This window comes from Saccopteryx leptura, chromosome 1 (genome assembly GCF_036850995.1).
Source record: "Saccopteryx leptura isolate mSacLep1 chromosome 1, mSacLep1_pri_phased_curated, whole genome shotgun sequence".
In the NCBI taxonomy this organism is placed as follows: domain Eukaryota; kingdom Metazoa; phylum Chordata; class Mammalia; order Chiroptera; family Emballonuridae; genus Saccopteryx; species Saccopteryx leptura.
Genome location: NC_089503.1, coordinates 185729622 through 185756433, shown reverse-complemented (window position 1 = coordinate 185756433; position 26812 = coordinate 185729622). Strand labels below are relative to the sequence as shown.

The following is a 26812-nucleotide window of genomic DNA, read 5'->3' as shown; positions in this document are numbered from 1 at the left end:
ATTTAGGGGTCCTCTATCATCCGTAATAGAGTATTAGTGTAACATGCAATGTGGAAATATATCAACAATGGCACCAAGCCACCTGTACTGTTACTGTTAACTGCCCACTCAAAGGTCATTTTCCCTTCTCCAGTGACAGCAACACCCTAAACTGATTTCTTGTGTTTGCCCTGCTCCTCTTGGATAAATTGTACCTTGGTCAATCAAAGTGAACTAATTCTCCTTTCCATTAACTGGTTTAAAAAAATGAGAAGATGACCCAGTGTGTGCAAATGAGATGTGAAGAAAATGTCTTTCCTAAAACTCTCCCTACCTCTAGACCTAATTTAAGAAATAATATATCTTTGAATTAAGTTAGTCTCTATTAGGTTTCCTGCTTGGGCCAAAAATTATACAACTGTTTGACTAAGTATTTCTCAATCTAATGAAAAAAACTAAGATTAACTTTATATGTTTTAATATTTTATTCAAAGATTTCAGTTTTAAACATCTGTAAGATATTCATCAATCCAATATTATTTTACTTTAAACAAATATAACTTCAAGTGGCAGAAGGAACAAAAATATATAATGAGACATTTCAGCAATACATCTTTGAGTAGGGAAACCAAAAAACTCACTACCATCAGAACAAACAAACAAACAAGCAAACAAATCTAATTTATTAGGCATGCCTATGGTTTTATTTTCCTTTAGGTAACTTTTTGGGGGAAATTACACTTTCAAAGAATCAACCCTTACAGAGCAGCTAATCTTTTGAAAAATGAAATTCAGTATCTAGAGTCTCAAAACCCACAAAACCAAATGGAAATGTCTGGCTGTTAGCCAACAGCATCATGCGCACATCAGTTTCACATCACGAGGAATAAGCTAGAATTACTTTCAGTAGGCAAATTCCCATTCTAAATGTGACTAGAGACCATCATTGTTATTGCCAACACTACTGACAATTGTCTTATTGCTGAATTGTACAGGATAAATTTTCTTTGGCAACTTTTTATACTATCAATGAGTACAACTGGAAAACTATAAAGGTTTGGATTAACTTAGCATTTCAAAAATTTCAAAACTTTATTATAATTACTTAAATGTAATTTCTTATAGATGCTAGAATAGGAAAGCCTCCAAACATGCCTAATGTTAATATAACAGACAACAAAAAATGTTCCTAAACGATCATTACTAAAAGCTTTTCAGTTGTATGTACAAGTATACAAGTCAACTCGAACACTAGTGAAAATATTACAGTATTAGCTCCAATTCCCTATCAGACTTGCTATGATAAAGGACAAAAGTTCAATACAGAAAGTAACAATGTGGATATTTGTCCATTTTCCTGGAAGGTTGTTTCATATGGATTCAAAATGGCCTAATTAGCCAGAATATAATGTGAATTCTTTCCACAATGCCACATAATACTAAAGTATATTGATAACTTCATATTTTTTGTCTTTTCTATGAAATAAGCCTGTTTTGGAGGCTTGACACAATACTATCAACAAATTTAAGCAATAAGCTTAAGTCCCGATGTATAACTAAGAATTCTTTTTTTTTCTATAACAAAATCACCAACTTAAATTATAAATGGCTTCCACTAATTATTACCACTCAAAAATTCACACAGAGTAAATCAAAACAGGTGTGGCAACAAGTACACTCTAAAAGCATGTTCATGTTACAAACTTAAATGATGACACTGAGCCAGCAAAAATTCAAATAGGTATATATGCAAAGATTTGTCTGCAAACTTTCATGAGTAAGATATACAAAATGATTCACTTCAATAATTTTATGTACAACTTGTATATAATTTAAAACAAGTAAAACTGAAAACTTTCTATGTAAAAGCCACAAAGTAAAATAAAATACTAAATAACAGTCTTACAAACTGGTCTCTCTCAACAGAATAATGAGTAATATTATTCTAAGAAATGCCCTCTTCTTGGTCAATCATTTCTGTTTTAACTGAAAAGACATCTGCCAGCATATGTTTTGGAATTTCCGAACCTCTGACTTTTAAGGCATAACATGCATTCTCCACTTTGGCCAGACTTTGTTTCAAGGTATACAACTTCTTAGAAACCTCATAGGGTCCAGTATTGCCAATGAATGAAAACCCATCATAAACCTGACGTAAAAACTGGCTCACTTCAAAGGGAGTGTCAATGTCCCCATTCCCCACACTGTTAATGCACATCCTCATCAACTCTCCAGTTAAATCAGCCACTCCCAGGAGGTAATCAACAGGTGTGATTTTCAGTCTCCAAGTACCAAACTGTTTCTCCTGAGCATCAGAAGAGGGCTGGTAAAAAAAAAACACACACACACACACAAAGAAAATATACTGTGAAAAAGAGTGAATATGCACATATCACATGTATTATAAAGTACAAAATCAATAGCAGATTAGCCATACTAATCACTAAATAAAACCATGTATTTTGTTTAATGACCATCTTGTGATGTCACAAGAAGAATTCATGCCTTGGGTAGAAGTTAAATTAAATTAGTTCAAGATAATTTTAAAATCTAATACTGTATCATTATAAAGTCAACTATTTCCAACTTCACTTCACATACAAAATAAAACTAAAACATTCTTAAATAAGGCCCAATTACTTTATTTCATGACAATCACTGACATTTAAATGACAAATCTTAAAACCCTCCAAGTTTGTGATCTATACATGTTTTCCTAATCCATTCAGTTCCTTTCTGGCCTCTCTCCTATCTCTACTCAGCACTGACCATCCTCATGTATTACTTTTCTTGCTACATCCCCTCAGTCACTTAGACACCTATTTTTCTACTGCACCCAGCAAATACATAACCCTGAATCAATATTAAACCCTACTTGTGTTAGTCCTTTTGAGTCCCACTGAGCTGAAAAATACTAAATATATCTACATACAGTATGTACCTCTACAAATTACCAATTCTTTTATTTATTCTTAAATGGTTCTCTCTCCAGTCTCATTAAACACTATTCCAAACCATCACGCTCCTCAGCCTCCTACTCAATCCCAAACCTTTTCACTCAGTAGACAATCTTGCCTATGTTCAATGGCCTAATCATTTGCCAGATGATTTGGCACAAGCTCTCTCAATTACCTTATCCTACAAAAAAAAAAATAATAATCACTTATGTCCACATCCATCTTTACCTTCTATCCTCCAGTCTCAGATGATGAGTTGTCCCTCCTCTTGTTTGAGGTTAACTCTTCCATATGACCTTGACCCATCTCCTCCCACCTCTTCCAGGACCTTGCTTCATAAGGTGTATGCCCTTGGGCAAGTTATTTCATCTCTCTAAACCTCAGTTTCCTCATCTGTAAAATGGGATAACAGTACCTACCTCAGAGGTTTATTTCAAGGATAACATTTACCAAGTTCTTGGCATCATGCCCAACACAAAGTAAATACTCAATAAATGTTAGCTGCTATCAATCACCATTACCATCATCATGTAAATCTCCTCTCTCCACATCAATTTCTATATGTATATATTGATTCCTTCTAGAAGGGGCAATGCTTAAATTGTTACTAAAAGTCTATGAGATTTAGGTAAAGTCACAATTACACTGGAGGCCATTTTAGGCAGAGGGATCTAGCCACAAAGGCACACAGGTAAGAACTGTGTTGTACAGTTAGTTGAGAAACTAGTAAGGTATTTCTTTCAAATAAAGTTTAAAGTAAGAAGTAGTACAGGATGAGTCTACAAAGATAGTCAGGAGTATAAAGTTACATTAAGGAACTTGAATTTTATCTATAGATAATAATCACTGAGAATTATGCAAGGAAATGAAAGTCAAATTTAGGTATTAAGATCCCTCAATATTTAGGACTACTCTTCAGAGACCATCTGGTCCAATCCTCCCAATGTAAAGAGAAGAGGTCCAAGAAACACCAGAGGTGATACAGCTAGTTAATGCCAGAACTGGATAAATCCAAAGTCAGCTTCCCAACTATTCTGATGCCTTTGAAAGTACCTAACACAAAAGTACCAGCTATGTTTTGTTTCTATGAACTGTTAGAGAACTGGCATCTTTTCAGAAAAGGTAGGTAGATTGGAGTAGGGGCAGGAGGTTGCATTTCATAGGTCATTTATAAAAATAACTTTTGCTTAAGAAAATGTTGATGTTATTTCTATCATTAGACAGGAGTTCCCTATAACTAAGAAGTTATATAATAACTTTTATAATGACAACTCCTGAGGACTTATGTGTTGTGCTACACACTACCTAACTTAAAACTTTTACATCAAATCCTTCAAAACACTCCCTTGAGGTCGATACCTGGCACAGGGGTCCTTGAGGTACACTCTGAGAAACACAGACCGACAAGGGAGCTGGTTTGGATTCAAGACACCTGGTTTCAAAGATTAGCTGTCACCCTTATTAGTTGTGTGGCTTTTGATAAATTACTCCAACTCTCTAAAAGCTTGTTTCCTTCTCCATAAAATGAAGAAGAAAATTCTTACCTCATAAGGTTAATAACAGGATGAAATGCAATAGTGCTTATGAAGGGTACCTAGTAATATACAGTAAAACCAAGTGAACTTACAGTAATCATTCAGTAATGCTTCATCTAGACAGAGTATTACTCTCCCTCCACATACCCAGTTGTCCTTTTCTACCTACTAACTAAAATATTCAAAAAGGCCATTTCCCTAGTTGGGTATCTATGTATGAAACCACACTTCCAAAGGAACAATTGCCATCTCAATATTTCTAGCACTGCATGCCAGTAAATCTCATACATTCATTATACTGTTATATAAATGAAGTAATAAATGTGGAATACGGCTTTAAATTCTTACGGTCTTATTTTCTTTCCCATTGTCTTCTCTTGTAAACACCAACTGTTTATTAATTTCATCCATACTGATAAGTGATCGTGTTTTGATAAAGTGTTGAAAAGAGACGGCCTCCACATATTCCTGTAGTCCTAAAAAACCAACCAAGAAAATTACTAAGAAATGACCATTAAATTAATAAGAATATCCTAATACAAAACTTCCAATGGAGCACCACCCACTAAACCAGTGGTAGTCAACCTGGTCTCTACCGCCCACTAGTGGGTGTTCCAGATTTCATGGTGGGCGGTAGCGGAGCAAACAAAGTATAAATAAAAAGATAGATTTAACTATAGTAAGTTGTTTTATAAAGATTTATTCTGCCAAACAGCAAAAAATCCAACATAAAGTACTTGGTAAGTAATTATTATTATATGCTTTAACTTGCTGTAACTCTGCTTTATAAATTTTATAAAGTAAAGTGACTTCCCTACTTTATAAACCACCATTACTGTGGAACCAGTGGGCAATTAGAAAATTTTACTACTAACAGAGATACAAAAGTGGACAGTAGGTATAAAAAGGTTGACTACTCCTGCCCTAAACAAAAGCTCAGTGAATGCCTACTCAACGCCAGCACTGGATTTGAAATCAAAACACAAAGAATAGCCTGGGAATGAATGGTGGGGACTAGCGTTGAACAGAGTAACATTTCAGTGACTGAGTATATGCAGACAGCTCAAATATAAATGTATTCAATTCCTTCTTTCTAGTTCATGAGTCATTAGTGTAAAAAACCTACTCTCTATCCTAGAGAGAAATGTTGAAGATTTTTAGAAAAAAAAACTTTTTAAGAATGTTAAAAAGGGGGAGATATAGTCGGTGGGACATTTGAATCTATGTAAACACAATAAATTAAAATCATAAATAAATATTTAAAAAAAGAATGTTAAAAAAGGGCTTTAGCCTGACCAAGCAGTGGCGCAATGGATAGAGCATCAGACTGGGATGCCGAGGACCCAGGTTCGAGACCCTGAGGTCGCCAGCTTGAGTGCAGGCTCATCTGGTTTGAGCAAAGCTCATCAGCTTGGACCCAAGGTTGTTGTCTCGAGCAAGGGGTTACTCGGTCTGCTTAAGGCCTGCGGTCAAGGCACATATGAGAAAGCAATCAATGAACAACTAAGGTGTTGCAACGCACAACAAAAAACTATGATTGATGCTTCTCATCTCTCTATTCCTGTCTGTCTGTCCCAGTCTATCCCTCTCTCTGATTCTCTCTCTGTCTCGGTAAAAAAAAATAATTAATTAATTTTTTTTAAAAAGGGGGCTTTATAAAAATTCCAATAGGTTTTAATAGGAACTATTAAGTAGTCAAATACACAACCAAATGAGACAATATTAAAGATCATTTTTTCTTAAAATTCTGTTAAGTAAAAAAAAAACTGCATAATGCAAATTAAAGTGTGAAAATACAAAATACTGTTTTTCTCCTCATACTTCAAAATGGAACTAAGAATAGATCATTCCTTTCTGCTTTACTAATTTAAGTTTAAAAAACAGCTAACAAGCAATACAATTTTGTACAAGAAAATTCTATTTGGGTATTGAACACTCAATACAATAGACTGATGATAGAACTATATACCTGAAACTCATTATTTTATTAACCAGTCACCCCAATAAATTCAATAAAAATTTAAAAAGAAAAAGAAAATTCTAAAAAATTCACACTGAATTAAAAATAAATTTGGTAACCAGTGTCACCCCAATAAATTCAATTTAAAATTTTTTAAATAAACAAAGGCAAGACAATTAAAAAAATAAACTTGCCCAAGGCAAAAAGTAGTACTATATATACCTTCTCAAGGGTTTTAAAACCTAAATTCTATAGCCAAAATTTTCAATTTCAATTATTTTCTTATGTTCAAGGAAAGAGTCTTTTTAAATGATTATCATTTTTGTCAGGTTAAGAAACTACCTTAGTCTCTTTGAAGAAGAGAATGAAATCTGATCATGGAAAGAACACTGAGAACTTCACTTAGAATCATCAGTATTTGTCTCAGTAACACTTTTTATGAGAATCCAGCTGCTCACACAATCTCTTAGCAACTGACACTAAAAATCCAGCTGGATAGCAATGTGTTGAGGACGCTGGCCACTGTGGTATCAACACAACCAGTGCCACTCAGGATCAAAGGCAAAAGGGAAATGGATTACCTGGTTTTGATAGCACTAGAGGAAACTAAATGAAAAAATCCTGACTCATTTTGAGCTGCAAATGATGATAAACGTCAGAAAACAGGTGCCTTCAGCTGACATGATGGAAAAGGACCTTGTTTAATAAACCACAACATGCTGAGAAATGAAACAATAAAGGTGAGTTTAACAAGACACATAACACTTTCATATTTACAATAATAATATTTGAAATTTTAGTTTTATGAATAGGTGACCGACCACACAGTATACTTCCCTATGTGCCTAAGTTGCCCTCTCTCAAATCTTTTTCTATCAGTAAAAAAGTTTAAATGTTTTAATAAACCCCAATTAAGGCATCACTCATTCATACCCACTACACTTCAATTACATGTTTCAGTTGGCTTCGCATTATAAACTACTGTATGGTCACCTATTTTGCATCTAGAACTGTGAGGACCCAGACCATGCCTTTAGACATGCCTTTCCCATCCTCAAAGACAGCAAATCATACATAGAAAAGATTCAAATATTTAGTAAACTGCTTATAATCACCCCTCCGTGTTACTCCTCACTAATTTTATGAAACTATAAGTGCTTTAACAAAAATATTTTAAAATCTGGTGTTCAAATGTTCAGAACTATCTCACTGTACTAAATTTATAGTGCTCTCGATTTAAGTCCACTATGAAAGAAATATTCTCAGAAGATTATCAAAGTGAAGTTCAGAATTAGAGGTCTTAAGGGTTATATGATTTGTTTATAATAGGGTAAGAAAAGAGGATACGGAACAAGAGCCCTCAAAATTTATCTGTGGTATCAATCTCCATTTATGCTGGTGGCTACCAACTATTACATTTTCAAGCACATCTGAAGTCATTTTTTAAGCTGCCCTTGGCATATGTTTGATTGGTTACTTCAGAGATGAGATGGCCATTTCTACTCCACAGAAATTAGGTTTCATGGTATACCACAGAAAAAGTTCAAGGACATCTGGTCCCAAACACTGAAAAGCATTTTTGGTCACATTTAGGTAAAAGGATGTTTAAACAAGTTATGTTTCAATTTGATGAAAAGGACATCCGCTATTTTCAGTGAATAATCCCCAAGGTGAAAAATTTCAACCTACTGCCATATCCCATCAAACAATGCCTTCCCCTTCTTCTTTTGCCTTGGATAAAATCCAATTAGAATTATTTACAGAAACAGCTGCCAATAAGAGAGAAGTTTGTAGTATGCTTTTGTGTAATCTGTTATTTTTCTTCTCACTCATCTATTAGAACATATTCAAGAAAACCTAATTAAAGGCTTCTGATTATTTTTATTTAAACTTATAATACTTAAGCAACACACATCCAGTCCAAATCTCCATCAAAAACTACATATAAAGGTGAACAAACAAGATGAGGTTTCATTGTAAATTTGAATTTCATGTCTCCGCTTTCTTTCCAATTTTTAAAAAATTGTTCGTCCTATGTTCCAGCAAAAGAACTGAAAGTACAAACAATATATGCTCAAAAACTGTCAGCAAATGTTAGTTCACAGTAGCATTAATCACTATAGTCAGAAAGTAGAAACAACCCAAATGTCCATCAACTGATGAATGTATAAACAAAACATGATATATATGTACAATGGAATAGTATTCAGCAATATAAAAGGAATAAAGTACTGATATATGCTATGACATACTGATATATGCTATGTGGCTCTTTTGATGGCTGCATCTGGCTCACAGACAAATCTTTAATAAAAAAAATGTTAAAAATATAAAACATTCTCATGTATTATAATCCATTTCCTACTGCTCATGTTCACGGTTGCGGGTGGCTGGAGCCAATCACAGCTGTCCTCCGGGACAACACCAAATTTTTATTGGATAATGCTTAACGTACACGGGTCATTGTATGGCTCTCATGGAATTACATTTTAAAATATGTGGCGTTCATGGCTCTCTCAGTCAAAAAGGTTCCCGACCCCTGACATAGATGAAGGTTGAAAATATTTTGTAAAGTGAAAGATGCCAGGCACAACATGTTTCTATTTATATGAGATATCCAGAATAGGGAACACCATGGAGACAGAAAGTACATTAGTGGTTGCCTTGGGCTAGAAGTATCAGGGTTCGGGATGGAAGATAAGGACTACTAATGTGTAGGGGGTTTCTTTTGGGGTGATGAAAATATTCTGGAATTAGAGTGGTGTTAGCTGGATATCAAGGATAACAGCCTTTTGGTTATACTAAAAACCACTGAATTACATAATTTAAAATGGTCATTTTAATGTTATGTAAATTATTTCAACTTTTAAAACTGCATTTATAATGACTTGTAAGAATAACACCTATTTTTCAAAACTTAGCTTTATTAGATCACTGAAATGCTAAAGTAAAATAAGATCTAAGTTTGATTCACAGGCCCCTCTACGAAAAATCTATCCTCAAATGCCATAAAAAATAAGGCATATCTATAAGCCTTAGTCTTGTAAAATATGCGCAAACTACAAGAACAAAACTTAAATTCAATTCCACTAATTTGGGCTTTGTCTAATTTGGATTTTGTCTACCTGAGTAGGGCTTTTACTTCAGCACTAAAAAGTAGACGTTGAGCACATTAGTACTACTGTTTACCAAGTGACATAAAGTACAGCATAAATTCTTCAACTCATTCTGACAACTCAAATCATTTAGTAATTTTCAGAAATCTGCTGGAAATATCTTTTGTTTGTGTTTCTCCAGCTAAATGATGTGCTGTCTGAACCATGACTTGATTCTGGGAACATCATCAAACTTCCTTCGCTAAAACAACAGGCAAGTGCAGGAATCCTGCCCGTGTTGGTATTCACAGGCCTGCCTCCACTGCAGCTTCCAACTCTTGCCACCTTTCATCAATTCTCTTTTCTTCTCTCATCCTCTCTCCTAGAACCTCTGGGATACAAAGGGAGTAGAAGGAGAAAAGAAACGTTTGTGATGTCACTTGTTGAGGTGTATGCTGTCCTTCAGTTGTTCAATAAGACCCAGAACAAATTAAATTCCCTACCCCCAGACATCTTCCCTATCTGCAGAGACAGATGCTCCCCGCTCCACCAGCGGGTATGTCTCAAATAAGGCAAAGCTCCCTGAACCCACCTCAAAGTTTATTACTGCACTACTTGAGGGAACATGCCCTGCATGAAACACCTGATTATTTTTGTTTTATTTTTGAACAATAGTTGTCACACGGTATTTTATGTTTCAGGTGTACAACATAGTGATTAGACATTTATATACCTTAAGGTGACCATCCTCATAAACCTAGTACTCATGTGACACCAGATTAATGTCTATGTTCCCTATGCTGTGGTTTACATCCCTATGACTATTTTGTAACTACCAATTTGTACTTCTCAATCCCTTTCAACTTTTCTACCCATCCCAACCCCCTCTATGTGGTAACCATCAATTTCTTCTCTGTATCAATGAGTTCAATGAAATACCTGTTTTTTATCTGGACGGCAGTACACTTCCCAAATACTAAGTGCTTCTCCCCTTAGGGCACTTCTTTTGGAGGTTTACAAAAGAGGGCCACAGCTCAGCTGCACAACACAAGTCCCTGCTCCGTCCCTGGACCTATCTGAAAGCAACTCCCTGCTTTCCTCCACCAAAAACAAGTTTCTGCAGCCTGCCCTCTAGCTGCAGCGCACAAACCAAAAATATGTTATGGGCTGAATTATGTCCCTCCCACAAATTCGTGTTGAAGCCCTAACCTCTAGCACCTCAATATATGACTATATTCGGAAACAGGGCATTTAAAGAGTGATTAAATTAAAGTTGAGGCCATTAGGGAGGGATCCCTAATCCACCCTGACTGGTGTCTTGTAAGAGGAGATTAGGACATACCGATAGACAACAGAGGTGCCCAGGCACAGAGGGAAAGACCATGTGGAGAACAGAGGGCGGCCATTATTAAGCCAAAGAAAAAACAAACCCTGCCACCACTTTGATCTTCAGGCCTCCAGAACTATGGGGGAGTAATCTGCTGCTTAAGCCACCATTCTGTGGCATTTTATTGTATTATGACAGGGCTACCAAACTAAAACAGTATCTTGGAATCACAGGGCCTGTTTGACTTCTGAGATAAACCAGATACGCTGAAATGTATATTATTAATTAACTTTGCTGCTCATCGTGGTTAATAACATGCTCCTTACCGACAGACACTGAAGTAGGTTTTTATTTGAACAACCACAATAGTGTACCAAACTTAATATTGCCCTACTTCTCCAATTATCATCCTGGGACAACTAGCAAAATCCTAACCACCAACTAATCTTTCTACCACATTCATTCATATTTCTACACAGAAAGAATCACATTTATCGATCAGGTTAAACTTTCAAAAGTGATTAACAATAATTATTAAATATCCCTGGTGAAGTTCCCCCCCTCATCACCCTCAGAACCACTCTTCTATCTCCAGTCTCCCACCAATTCCAAACCACACCCCACCACCCATCCCTCCTCAGCACATGGACAATAAAAGTTATTGAGCAAGAATTTCCTCAACTGCCTATCTCTATACCCACCCTTAACTGCCCAGTGCAGAAGAGGTGGCTCTCTTCTCATACAAGGCTTGTCAATCTACCTAAGCTCTGCATCCCATCCTCTCAAAATCCTTCAGGTATCCTTTTCCACCAAATATTCTATTCCCCTTCCTTTAGTTAAGGTTCCACAGGACCCAGTCTTGGACTTTTTCTCACTCTACACTCTCCTTGGACAATTTCATCCACCTCTATAAATCCAACTACAGCTACCCTGGTGGGATGGTTCAGTTGGTTAGAGTATAACTCTGATATGTAAAGGTTGCTGGTTCAAGGCCCAGTCAAGGAATACATAGAAATAAACAGATGTTCCTGTCTTTCTCTCCCCAAAATTAATAAAAATTTTTAAAAATAAAAACATAAATCCAACTACAGTGGTCAAGCTATAACTCCAAGGTTATACCTGCAGATTAGTTCTGTATCCTAAGTTCTCTAGACCCACATATCCAATTGCCTATTAATCAGTTACTTGCATGTCTCATAACTTCCAATTAATCATACCCAAACCCATTCTGTCTTCCTATTTTCTCCTCTTAACAAGTAACAGCCCCATTCAACCAGTTGGCCAAACCAGAAACCTAAAGGTTTTCCTAGATTAATCTTTTTCCCCTGTGCTTAAAAAATACCCCCCCCCCCATATCCTAAAAGCATGTCCTTTCTTCTCCATCTGACTGCTAACACCAAACTGGAGTCCTATTCATTCCATAACATGAATGACTACCACAGCCTTTCCCCCCACCTCCCTACCTCTAGCCTTCCTCCAAGTATGATAATGGCATAACAGTAAGAACAGACTTAAAAATTAGGATGTCTTAGACTCAAAAGCTAATTCAGCCTGACCAGGCGGTGGCGCAGTGGATGGAGAGTCGGACTGGGATGTGGAGGACCCAGGTTCAAGACCCCCAAGGTCGCCAACTTGAGCATGGGCTCATCTGGCTTGAGCAAAAGGCTCACCAGCTTGGACCCAAGGTTGCTGGCTCCAGCAAGGGGTTACTCGGTCTGCTGAAGGCCCGTGGTCAAGGCACATATGAGGAAGCAATCCATGAACAACTAAGGTGTTGCAACGTGCAATGGAAAACTAATGATTGATGCTTCTCATCTCTCTCTGTTCCTGTCTGTCTGTGCCTGTCTATCCCTCTCTCTGACTCACTGTCTCTGTAAAAAAAAAAAAAAGCTAATTCAGTCTTGTCCTGGCCAGATAGCTGGGTTGGTTAGAGCTTCATCTCAAAGCACAGAGGTTGCCAATTCAATCCCCAGTCAGGGCACAAACAGGAACAGCTCGATGGTCCTGTCTCTCTGTCTCTCTCTTTCTCTTCCTCTCTCTCTAAAATCACTAAAAGTAAAATTTTAAGTAGCTGTTTTTAAAAATATTAATATAAGCCTGACCAGGTGGTGGTGCCAGGGATACAGCATGGGCCTGGGATGCTGAGGACCCACGTTTGAAACCTGGAGGTTGCCAGCTTGAGCGAGGGCTCACCAACTTGAGCACAGGATCACCAGCCTGAGTATGGGATCACAGACATGACCCCATGGTCGCTGGCATAAGCCCAAAGGTGGCTGGCTTGAAGATCAGTGTTGCTGGCTTAAACAAAGGGTCACTGGCTCATCTATAGCCCCTGGTCAAGGCAGATATGAGAAGTAATCAATGAACAACTAAGGTGTTACAGCTATGAGTTGATGCTTCACATCTCTCTCCTGTCATGTCTGTCCCTCTCCCTCCCCCTCCCTTAAAAAAACATACAAAAAAACCCAAAAAACCCTTTAGTAGAGACTTCTAGTAGGAGAGAGAGGCAATAAAGAATTATACTGCATAAAATTCTATAGTATGGCCTGACCAGTGGTGGCACATTGGACAGAGTATTGACCTGGAACACTGAGGTCCCAGGTTCCAAAAACCGAGGTCCCTGGAATGAGCAAGGGCTCATTCAGCTTGAGGCAGGTTCGTCAGCTTTAGCACAGGGTCATCGGCTTGAGCATGGGATTATCAACATGACCCAAGGGTTGCTGGCTCAACTTGAGCCATCCCCCCCCCACCCCACCCCCCCCGCACAGTCAAGGCATGTATGAGAAGCAATCAACAAAGTTGATGCAACTACAAGCTGATGCTTCTCTCTATCTCTCTCCCTTCCTGTCTGTCTCTCTCTTAAAAAAAAATAATTACATAATATGTCAAATGTTAAGTACCATGAAAAAACAGAGTAACATAAGAGCCATGATGTGGGCTGGGCTTATAAGGAAAACCTTAGTATGTAGGGAAGGAGTGTTTAAGCAAAATCCAGCCTTTATTAGGGGTTAGAATCTAAAGTCAACAGGTAAATAAAATCCATGTGGTAAAAAAAATCATTGGTACCACTTATTAGCTTATGACCTTGGACAAGTTATTTTACTCCTATAAGCCTCACCTCCCCCACTTATAAAGTGGTAAAAATAATATCTACGTCTTAGGAATATTATGAAGGTCATGAATATAAAGAATGATGGCTTAAAAGTATCTCTAACTGGCCCAAAACACTCACGAAACTCATCAGTCACATTCGTGGGTAAGATAATTAAAATATCAGTTAGGGTCTGACTTCTCCAAAGAGGACATACAGATGGCCAAAAGGCAGATGAAAAAATGCTCAACATTACTAACCATCAGAGAAATGCAAATTAAAACCACAATGAGATATCACCTCACACCAGTCAGAATGGCGCTCATTAACAAAACAATACACAGTAAGTGTTGGCGAGGGTGTGGAGAAAAGGGAATCCTCCTGCACTGCTGGTGGGAATGCAGACTGGTGCAGCCTCTGTGGAAACCAGTATGGAGATTCCTCAAAAAATTAAAAATCAAACTGCCTTTTGACCCAGTTATACCACTTTTAGGAATATATCCTAAGAACACCATAGCACTGTTCCAAAAGGAGAAATGCACCCCTATGTTTATGGCAGCATTATTTACAATAGCCAAGATCTGGAAACAGCCCAAGTGTCCATTAGTGGATGAGTGGATTAAAAATCTGTGGTACATATACACATGGGGCCATGAAATACTATGGGCCCATGAAAAAGAAGGAAATCTTACCTTCTGCAACATGGATGGACCTGGAAACTATTATGTCAAGTGAAATAAGCCAGGAAGAGAAAGAAAAATATCATATGACCTCACTCATTTGAGGAATACAATGAACAATGTGAACTGAGGAATGGAGCAGAGGCGGGATCAAAGGGACCAGAGGGAAAGCAGACAGAGGGAAAAGGAATGAGAGGAGGATATCAGAGAAGGGAAAGAAAGAGATTGGTGAAATTATACTATATATATAACACACCGTTATAGAGAGCAGAAAAGCAAATCCTGGAGAGAAGAGGGGAGGGCATTGGGGAGAGGAGGGCAAGGAGGATGTTGAGGGGAACACGGAGGTGGGTGCTATGTATTCAGTGAGACACTTGAATCTATGTAAACACAATAAATTTAAATCAATATAAAAAATAAATAAATAAAATTCAGTTAGGGTCTGAACTTAAGTTTTGTACACCAAAATGTCTCAAAATTAACAATTTTTATCATTCTCACAAGCAATATATATACATATTTTTTTCATTTTTTTTTGACATGGAGGACATTTCTCCCCAACTTGTTAATTTTTCAATGAGAGAAAAACAAAACAAAAACATGAGAGGGCACAAATACTTTCTGAGTGACTTATTTCAAGCAACTAATGATTCCTTCATTTGTTTAACCATCCCTTGGGACAATCTATAATCTACTCTGATAAGAAATGGGTAGAAAACAAACCTAATTTTTTGTTGTTGTTCAATAATTAGTAGGATACTCAATGTTTGAGTGCACAAAAGTATCCCTGGGGGAAATGCTCTGCGTGCCATTAGCACTATTCTTAATGAGGAAAAGCACAGAACTCCTTTAGTTCAGTGCCAGAATTGTTTTATCTTCAAGTCAAAAGAACAGCTATTTGGAGTAACACCAAAACAAGCACGTAACAATTACAAACATCAAGCTATTCATAAGCATCATATTGTTAATGCTACTCTAATTATAAATAACTATATTTTATCAAATAAAATATCTGTTGGCCAGTTTTTAAGTCCCAGATACCTCTTCATTTGATTGATTTATTCCTTAACATTAAGGAAAAAACATCCGTATTGCTTCCATTTAAAGAACCTTGTTTTATTTTAAAGATTTCTTATGGAAAAGTGAGATATATGGAATCTTTACATTTTTAAACCATGAGTAGGTAATCTTCAAAGAAAATTTACAAATCACAAAGGTTTAAAACAGAATATGGTTACTTCAATGGTACAGTAAAGTGGGAAAATCTGAAGATTGCTCCCCTCTTTTTTTTTTTTTTTTTTTTTAGAGAGGAGAGAGAGTGGGAGAGAGAGAAGGGGTAGGGAGGAGCAGGAAGCATTAACTCCCATATGTGCCTTGAGCAGGCAAGCCCAGGGTTTTGAACCGGCGACCTCAGCGTTCCAGGTCGACGCTTTATCCACTGCGCCACCACAGGCCAGGCAATTGCTCCCCTCTTATTAATGACCTATGGAAACTCTCCCCAAGAGTGCAGCTCCTCCTTCCTGATATAAGACTGCCATCACGAGAATTATTATTGATGGACTTTCCCGATAGAAGAACTGCTCTGGAAAAGGAGCTAAGAACTCAGTCAATACTGTAGTGACTTTTGTTTTAAAAAAATGAGTTAAAAATTACAAACATAAAGTGTATAAATATTCAATATCTAACTAAGTGGTAGTCAACCTGATCCCTACCACCCACTAGTGGGCGTTCCAGCTTTCATGGTGGGCGGTAGTGGAGCAACCAAAGTATAAATAAAAAGATATTTAACTATAGTAAGTTGTTTTATAAAGATTTATTCTGCCAAACTTAGCGAAAATCCGACATAAAGTACTTGGTAAGTAATTACTATTATACGCTTTAACTTGCTGTAACTCTGCTTTATAAATTTTATAAAGTAAAGTTACTTCCCTACTTTATAAATCACCATTACTGTGGAACCGGTGGGTGGTTAGAAAATTTTACTACTAACAGAGATACCGGTGGGCGGTAGGTATAAAAAGGTTGACTACCCCTGATCTAACTCAATGAATTATTTCATTTGTGTACACCTATGTAACTCCACCCAGATAAATATATAAAACATTTCTATCACTCTAGAAAGTTCCCTCATGTCTCTAATCAATAACACCTGGGTCCTTTCCCAAGAACCACAAGATGGAAGAAATGGAGCAAAAGAAGCAGCAGACCTTTCCCAAGTTCCCCCACAGAGTGCTCATCTGGACCAAGCAGCTGACGCAGCAGTACAGCGCTGACCAGCACCTGAACCAGGGCCTGCAGAGGAAGCAGCACTCACTACGGAAGCCTGTGCAAGGCCAAGAAGGAAGCGCCGTCCATGGAGAAGCCCTAGATGCTAAAGACACACCTGCAGTTCATCATCCTGTGGGAGATGGTGGGCAGCATGGTGAGCGTGTAGAACGCATGACCTTCAACCAGGCGGAAATCAAGCATGAGATGACTGGCCACCACCTGAGCGAATTCACCATCACCTACAAGCTGGTGAAGCAGGCCAGCCTGGCATGGAGGCTGCCCACTCCTCCTGCTCATAATGATCAAGTAGCCAATAAAAGCAGTCTCCTCTAGTCAGTGCAAAAGCAAAAAAACCCCAAAAAACAAGAAACACCTTCTCCAACCTCCACCCCAAGGTAACCACTGTCCTGGCCTTTTATCTTCCTAGATTAACTTTGCCTCTTTTTGAACTTAAGAGAAATGAAATTGTACAGCAGATACTCTTTTATGTCTACTAACTTGACCCAACAAAAGGTGAGATTCATATTCACTGCTGCATACATTTGTCATTTTATTGCTGTACACTATTACCTTGGGCAACTATACAATTTATCCATTCTCCTTTTGATTGGCATCTGGCTCCTGTTTCAGATTTACAATATTGCAACTATAGCTGTTATGAGCTTTCTTGCACATCTTTTGGTAACATAGCTTCATATCTCTCGGGTACAGTACCCAGAAAGTAGGCACATATTTGTAACTAGATACTGCCAAAGTTTTTTGAAGTGGTATTTATAATTTAGTCCTACTGGTGAATGAAGGGTACTTCACTGTGAATTACTCTGGAACCTTTTTATATGCTGAGAACCTTTTCATATGCTGACTAGCCATCTGAATATTTACTTTTTTGAGGCCTCTATTCAAATTTTTGTCCATTTTTAAATTATACTCTTTTTGATTTGTAGGAATTCTTCACATATTTGTACATGAGTCCTTTATCCTATGTATGTATATATATTTAAATATCTTCTCTCAAACTTCACGTTGCTCTTCACTTTCTTGATGATCTCTTTCAATAAAGAGCATTTCTTAATTTTAATGAAACTCAACTGATCATATTTCTTTTAGTAGTTAATGCTTATTTGTGTCATTTAAAAAAAATCTTTCCTATCAGAAGGTCATGAAGACAGCGTATTTTCTTATAGAGGCTTACCGGAGCTTTCACTTTACCTATCTTCCCACCAATGCCTCTGATCTCCTCTCCCAATCCTGCCAAATGTGTCACATTCAAGGTGGCACCATCTGCCAACACAAACTGAATACATTCAATTTCTCTTATTATATGTACTATTACTTTAAAAACCAAATAAAGCCTGACCTGTGGTGGTGCCATGGAGAAAGCATTGACCTGGAATGCTGAGGTTGTTGGTCAAGGCACATACAACAAGCAACTACGAGTTGATGCATCCCACTCTAACCCCCCTTTCTCTCTCTCCTCTTTCCAAAATCAATAAATAAAATACTTAAATAAACCCATTAGTAAATTATAAATTATGACGACGAAACTGTATCTCCTTTGGGAATATATTACACTGTCACCTCACAGCACTGAGCTATCACTTCAGTTTCTAATAGCACCCAGAGCCCCACAGCTTTAAATGAAGCATACAGGTACTCCCTTACTGATACTAAAAGACATCTCAAGTGGTTGCCAGAGGCAGATGGCAGGAAGTGGTCAAAACGGGTTAAGGGATTTAAAAGGTATAAGCTCCCAGTTATAAATTACTTCATGAGGATGTAATGTAAAGCACAGCACTATAGGTAATGATACTGTATTGTATATTGGAATGTTACTAAGAGAGTAGATCTTAAAAGTTCATCACAAGAAAAAGAAATTCCATCACTATGTATGGGAATGGATGTTAACTAGACTTATGGTGGGGATTATTTCACAATATATACAAATATCAAATCATTACATTATACACCTGGAACTAATACAATGTTGTATTACCTCAATAAAAAATATATAACTACTGAAAGACAGTAAAAGACATTTTAATTTTAACGTACAAGTCGACATTTAAGAAAAAGAAGTGCTGAAGTTATAAACGTCTAGACTAAAATTGGACACACACCGAGCAAATATGAAATGAAGTTATTTCCCACCTGTCTTCAGTGGAAACTGACCTGAGCTCAGTGGAATCAGCATTTGATAGAAACAGAACTTCCACACACTTCTGTAAATATCACTTGACCTTTGACTTTGTAAATTTTGGAGTATGTCTTACCATAGTACCTCTCTTAATGAACTCACATTAAAAAAAATGAAGATCACCCTGGCCGGTTGGCTCAGTGGTAGAGTGTCGGCCTGGTGTGCAGAAGTCCCGGGTTCGATTCCCGGCCAGGGCACACAGGAGAAGCGCCCATCTGCTTCTCCACCCCTGCCCCTCTCCTTCCTCTCTGTCTCTCTCTTCCCCTCCTGCAGCGAGGTTCCACTGGAGCAAAGATGGCCTGGGCATTGGGGATGGCTCCTTGGCCTCTGCCCCAGGCGCTAGAGTGGCTCTGGTCGCAACAGAGCAACGCCCCGGAGGGGCACAGCATCGCTCCCTTGTGGGTAGAGCGTCGCCCCCTGGTGGGCGTGCCGGGTGGATCCCGGTCGGGTGCATGCGGGAGTCTGTCTGACTGTCTCTCCCCGTTTCCAGCTTCAGAAAAATACAAAAAAAAATTAAAAAAAAAAAAATGAAGAGGCCTGACCAGGCGGTGGCGCAGTGGGTAGAGCATCGGACTGGGATGTAAAAGAACCAGGTTTGAGACCCTGAGGTCTCCAGCTTGAGCATGGGCTCATCTGGTTTGAGCAAAAAGCTCACCAGCTTGGACCCAAGATCGCTGGCTCAAGCAAGGGGTTACTCGGTCTGCTGAAGACCCACAGTCAAGACACATATGAGAAAGCAATCAATAAACAACTAAGGTGTTGCAACGAAAAACTGATGATTGATGCTTCTCATCTCTCTCCATTCCTGTCTGTCTGTCCCTATCTATCCCTCTCTCTGACTCTCTCTGTCTCTGAAGAAAAAAAGAGGAAAGAATCAAGCATTTCAAACATTTATGCAACTGCAGTTGACCCTTGAATGACACAAGTCTGAACTCTGTAGGCCCACTTGTATGTGAATTTTTTTTCAGTAAATATGTACAGTACTGTAAATGTTATTTCTTTTCTTTATGATTTTCTTATTAACAGTCTTCTAGCTTACCTTATTGTAGAAATATAGTATATAATACATAGAATATAAAAACGTGTTCATCAGCCCTGGCTGGTTGGCTCAGCGGTAGAGCGTCGGCCTGGCGTGCGGGGGACCCAGGTTCGATTCCCGGCCAGGGCACATAGGAGAAGCGCCCATCTGCTTCTCCCCCCCCCCCCCTCCTTCCTCTCTGTCTCTCTCTTCCCCTCCCGCAGCCAAGGCTCCATTGGAGCAAAGATGGCCCAGGCGCAGGGGATGGCTCCTTGGCCTCTGCCCCAGGCGCTAGAGTGGCTCTGGTCGCGGCAGAGCGACGCCTGGGAGGGGCAGAGCATCGCCCCCTGGTGGGCAGAGCAGAGCGTCGCCCCTGGTGGGCGTGCCAGGTGGATCCCGGTGGGGCGCATGCGGGAGTCTGTCTGACTGTCTCTCCCCGTCTCTAGCTTCAGAAAAATACAAAAAACAAACAAACAAAAAAAAAACGTGTTCATCAACTGTCACCAGAAAAGCTTCCGCTGGACAGTGGGCAGTGAGTAGTTAGGTTTTGGGAAAGTTATATTTGGGTTTCTGACTGCCAGGGCTGGTGGTGTTGGCTGGAGCTCCTCACTTCTATGTTGTTCAAGGATCAACTATGGACCCTGGCTGGTTAGCTCAGCTGCTTAGAGCATCATCCTGATATACCAAGGTAGTGGGTTCAATCCCCAATTGCAAACACAAGAGTCAACCAATGAATGTATAAGTGCAACAACAAATCAATGTTTCTCCCTTCCCCTTCTTCCATCCCTCTAAAATCAATAAAAATAAATTTTTAAAAAGATCAACTATAATTTATAAATGATATTAATCACCACGATCCAACACTCAGTGCTATCCTAAAATTCCCAGTATGGAGTCACACTATGAGATGTTTGGGTCCCTCTGGCTAGGTGGTATCAATCTATCCACAAAAGCTGAAACTTAGAGCCACCAGTGAGATATACCCATGTTGGAAAATGAGAGGTACCTTGTCTGAATTCACCCTACACACTCAAGAATAAAGTAATTGAGAAAACAGTCACTAGGAAACAGACTTTATTAAAACTTATCAATGACTGCACAGTTAGAAAAATACAGCCAATTAAATGTTTTTGGATCACCGCTACATCACTGTTCAGCAGTTCCGATTTTTTAAAGCCAATATTTCCCCAAGTATCAATCAAAATTCATGCAACTCACACATAACCATGTAACATACTATTTCTAAAATGTTAGCACTGAAGAGAATCTATATCTAACTTACCTGCAGTAATGGCTCTATGGAACTGATGCATGTCTTCTCCTGACAGCTCCTGGGCCATCTGCAGGATCTTCTGTCTGACACCATCCAACTTAATTTCTGATTCCATCAATATTTCTTCTGTATCAGGAGCACTATAATCAAGATATTGGGAACTTTTCAAACATCAGTCAGAGGCTTTCCAGTGAAATAATGAAATAATCTATCAATTAATATAGTTCTAAATAAACTTTGTTTGTACACTGATACTAACTCAAACCCACAACTGATTTCATTAAAACTATGGAAAATACTATAACACACTACCAAGTGAAAAAAGTATACAAAGTTGCATGTATATTATAATCATAACTATAAGAAAAATGCTCATAAAAACATGACCTCTAGAGATATCTGCTTTAAGTCAGGACAGAGTAATGTGGACAGAGATTATCCTCCCACCACAAAAAACTAAAAAGAAAAAGGACACACACAACTATGGTTTACAGACATTGAACAATAGGCAGCAACAGTAATCCCTGAGAGACAGGTGGGGAAAAAAGGACGGACTATCCCATCTTATTGCCTGGAAATTTTCCAAGTGACAGTGCAGGAATGAGGAACCTACACGGAGCCTATGAGTCTCCCTGAGAAAATATTTTAAACTGAATGAAAATGAAAGAAACAACATTATCAAAATTCGTGGATGCATCTAAAGCAGACTTAAGAGACTTAAAAGAGAAACTGATAGCGCTAAATGTCTATATTAAAAAGAAGTTTCTTCTTTGATCTCAACTTCCCTTTTAAGAAACTAGAAAAAGAGAAGCAAATAAACCCAAAGCAAGCATACAAATGGAAAAAGCACATTAATGTAACATAAAATAGGAAAATAGACAATATCAATAAAACCAGCATTGGTCCTTTAATAAGATAGATCAATAAAATTGAGTCAAAAAGATCAAGAAAAAGAGAGAACACAAATTACCAACATGAGGAATGAGAGAGGAGATGTCACTACAGATCCTATGGAAATAAAAGAATAAAATATTATGAGATGTAAAAATTCCTTAAAATATACCAACTACCAAAGCTCACTGATGAAGAAAAAAATCTACCTATTATCTATTAAAGAAAATGTTTATTCTTAAAATCTGCCTGCTAACATCCTGATCCCAACTTGACAAAATAAGTCACAGAATATTCTAACAGCTAGTTCCATTCCAGTGAGGTTTAAAGTATTAAAATACATGTAATATCAAACTGTATCCAATTGTAATAAAATTTAGATATTTACTCACCTTGTAATCCTATGGAGCAGAAAAATTGTCCTTTTACTTTCTACGGTTATATCCCGACTAAGTTTTACAAGTCGCTCATACTTGTCATGTCTTGCATCAAGTTCCTGCTGAAATGCTAAGAATATTATGACCATAAGCATGCATATTCTCTAACTAAAGCCTATCAAACGATATTGTTATTATGAATGATAAAGTTACTATTATTTACTCTACAGAGGGCAAAATCGTCTTATTTATCTTTAAAGTTCTTGGAAATCAAAGCTCTGCTAGTAATACTCCTTCTTTAAGTAGATGTATACCGTAACTGGATTTCACCATTCAGAGCCTTATAATGAGATGTTTATATTGTAAAAAATATCTGGTCTAGTAAAAGTGAGATTATCGGCCTGACCAGGCGGTGGCGCAGTGGATAGAGCATTGGACTGGGATGTGGAGGACCCAGGTTCAAGACTCCAAGGTCTCCAGCTTGAGCGTGGGCTCATCTGGTTTGAGCAAAAAGCTCACCAGCTTGGACCCAAGGTCACTGGCTCGAGCAAGGGGTTCCTCGGTCTGCTGTAGCCCCACGGTCAAGGCACATATGAGAAAGCAGTCAATGAACAACTAAGGTGTCGCAACAAAAATCTGATGATTGATGCTTCTCATCTCTCTCCATTCCTGCCTGTCTGTCCCTATCTATCCCTTTCTCTGACTCTCTCTCTGTCCCTGTTAAAAAAAAAAAAAAGGTGTTATATATAGAAATAGATCATAGTACACAAACTACCAAAACTGACTCAAGAATAGAAAAAAAAAAGAAATTGGAATTTTTTAAGTTTCTAACTTTTAATAACATCAACTTACTGAATTTTTAAGCCCTCACCATTGAAATACCTGTAACCACCTAACTCTTCATAACTACTTTATTTCAGAAGCTCTGTCACTCCAAGGACCTAGTCAAATGCCTACCTCATAAGGAGCTCCCAAAGAGTATATTTTGCATGAATTAAAAAAATCCAGAACATGACTGAACTATCAACCAAATTCATAGTTGGCAAGGACCTAAAAACATCTGGTCTTTTACTATTGAGATAATAATTAGGCTAGGATTTTCTCTAATATTTCAAGACATTCAAATGTATTTTTATTTATTATGAGTACATTAATAGCCACTGTGAACTAGATACAGTGAATACAAAGTTAAAGAAAACTTCCTATCCTCAGGAGCTTATTACCTTATTAGCACAATATGAAATAAAGTCAAATAAAGTGTGATCACCCTAGAGTATATGTAAAATGTTCAGTAAAGCACTAACACATGCTACACCATAGTAAAATTCAGTAAATACTTCATGACTGAATGGATGGACGGCGAATGAATGAACGTAATATCTGTTACCAACTTTGCTTGAGAGAAAAATCAGAAAGGTTTCAAAGGGAAGAAGCTATTTAAGCTAGGTATTGAACAAAACCATATAGCTCACTGATGAATGAATGCACATTAGAAGCAATTCCAAATTTAAAACACGTGTGATACTGTTGTCTTTTTTGTTTTGCTTAATCCCTTCACTTCTTCACCCTGTCCCCCCACCCTCTCCCCTCTGACAGCTGTCCAGTCTGTTGTCTATCTATGAGTCTGTTACTATGTTAGTTTATTTTATTAGATTCCACATGTAAGCAAAGAGAGGAGAAATGGTGATGAAAGAACACTTGACTTGGGGTGGTGAGCACACAAAATACAGAAGATGTATCATAGAATTGTACCCTTGAAACCTACACAATTTTATTAACCAGTGTCAATCCAATAAGTTCAATTAAAAAAAACTATGGATGAAAGGCAGGCAAAAACATAAAACAGCAAAATATGCATGAACACAAACAGCTCTGTAGAGGGTGTGTCAGAGTATGAGGGTGGGGAATCTTTGGCACACTGAAGTTTTCCAGAGAAAGCAGCTGTGATTAACATGCTCTTCACTCAATTACAACTTAGATCTCTGAAGATAACTGTAGAATGGTCCTTTCAAAACACAGCCATAAATGATGTGACTCCTCCCTTCAAAAAGTGGAACCTAATCCCCTGTCCCTTAAATATAAGGCAGATTTTTAACTGCCTCATCTCAAACAAAGAAAATTGTAGCAAAAGAGCCAGTGTAAGATGTTTAAAATTGGAAAATAAGGGAGTTGTGGTTTCCTCCTTGCTGTCTGCCTGGAGTAAGCCAGCTGCCACAACATGAGGATACTCAAGCAGCAACATGTAGGGGTCTACCAAGAAAGGCTCCAAGAGGAGTCCTAACTGGTCTATAGCTGTGGACCCTCCAATCCCAATCAAGCCTTCAGATGACTGCAAGTTACAATCAATGGCTAAGTCCCTCTCAGTTTCCTGAAAAACAGAAATTAAGATACAGGACACTGGCTAGAACACAAGGTGAATTTTGTTCTGTTTTGAAATGACTTGACCAAGTTAATATACTGAAAAAAGGGAAACTGAATACATATCTATCTATCTATGCATCCATCCAAGATTTAGAAATAGATAGGAGTTCCCACTCTGCTCAGTGCTACAGTCAAAGCAAAAGTACAGTCCACATTCAAGCATCTAGTTGAGGAAACAAAACACATTTAAAAAAGGAATTAAATCTATGTATATATACACATATATACCTGGTACACACACACACCACACCTCATACACAGTGCCACATAATGACATTCTGGTCAACTACGGACCTCAAGTGTGGTCCCATAAGACTGTACTAAGAGAAGAAACTTCCTACCACTGAGGTCACAGCCATTGTAACTTTGTAATGCAACACATTACTCAGTGTTTGTGATGTTGGTGTCAACACAGCTACTGTGCTGTTAGTCCTACAAAAGTAAAACACATACAATAACGGTATAGGGCCCAGGCGTCCCCAAACTACGGCCCACGGGCCGCAATGCGGCCCCCTGAAGCCATTTATCCAGCCCCCACAGCACTTCTGGAAGGGGCACCTCTTTCATTGGTGGTCAGTGAGAGGACCACTGTATTTGGCAGCCCTCCAATGGTCTGAAGGACAGTGAACTGGCCCCCTGTGTAAAAAGTTTGGAGACCCCTGGAGGCAGTACCACCAGGCACTTGGGGATGGATTTCTCCTGGTCATTATTCATCATGCAGCACAGGTTAATGTGTGTGTATATCTGATATATTTACATTTTAAACACAGAGTAATTTTTGGTTATATGGCATGTCTCATGTCAGCTGACCAATGTTTACCTGTAGAAGGGTAATGGGGGGGGGGGGGGGCAAGACTTTTGTAATCCTGACTCTCATGCCAGAACTCGCACCATCCAAAAACTCCAGGAAAAGTAAAACAGACACATGTGCACATCTTCAGTTCTTAGAAGCTGTTTTCTTGGGCACGTGGCTAAACAAGCCTTGTTACAACCTCTTTAGTTCTCTTCCTTCGCCAACCTACGTTACAGAGAACTTACATTTGAAGGCCAACATCACGGGTGAAGATGAATTAACATCCTTCCCTTCTCTTCTCTGGTTATGTGGAAAATTGTCATACTTCCTTTTCCTGAACCCTCCTGATCCTTACGTAGAAAAGGAAAAAAAGGTTGGACAGGCTCTTCCATCACCAAGAGGTGACAAAACATAACGTGGGCAGGCAAACCCCTTCCTTCCTCTAAGACCAGATGCCCACAGGCCCCTCGCCTCACGGGCTTTTCCTAGCGTTCTGGCGGCGAAGCAGCCTTGGCTCTCTCCCCCAAACCTTAAGCTCATCAGCCAGGCCACCACCAATAGGTTCCTCAATATAACACAAGGTGGAGTCATTACCCAACTAAGATTTTAAAAACAGCTCTTGCATTTAAGAAAATGAGAGGTCAGAAGGCCAGTGTGGCCGGGCAAGTCACCAGGGCCGCCGCCCCCCAGCGTGCAGGAAGCGAGGGCACCCGTCGGGAGAGAAGGGGAAAGTCCGACAGAAAGCCTGGAGATCCTCCCCCTTTGGGTAAATAACGCCCGGTGCTGTTGAGGACTCCACCTTCTTTGTTGCTCATGTCGCCACGGCCCACGGTGAGATGCGCACAGACCGAGGGCCTTCACACCGGCGGAGTGCGTCAAGAGGCGGCGGGAGAGGCTGTCCAGGAGCTCTCTACATCCGGCCGACGTCGTCGACGCACGGGCCGGAAGCGCGC

At 38.7% G+C, this 26812-nt stretch overlaps 1 protein-coding gene across 2 annotated transcripts; it reads right to left on the bottom strand.

Annotated features, from left to right (window-relative positions):
* Positions 1-657: 657 nt before the first annotated feature.
* On the bottom strand, positions 658-26812 carry TSNAX (translin associated factor X). Of its 2 annotated transcripts, XM_066383192.1 has the most exons (6): positions 26659-26812; positions 26105-26209; positions 22661-22775; positions 21387-21517; positions 4820-4947; positions 658-2302 (listed from the first exon to the last, which is right to left on the bottom strand). In XM_066383192.1, exons 1-6 carry the CDS (start codon positions 26672-26674, stop codon positions 1925-1927), a joined length of 873 nt encoding a protein of 290 aa, XP_066239289.1. In that variant the 5' UTR covers positions 26675-26812; the 3' UTR covers positions 658-1924. The 2 variants fall into 2 exon arrangements, with proteins under 2 accessions (XP_066239289.1, XP_066239296.1); XM_066383199.1 differs by lacking the exon at positions 26105-26209 and having other exon boundaries at positions 26659-26803.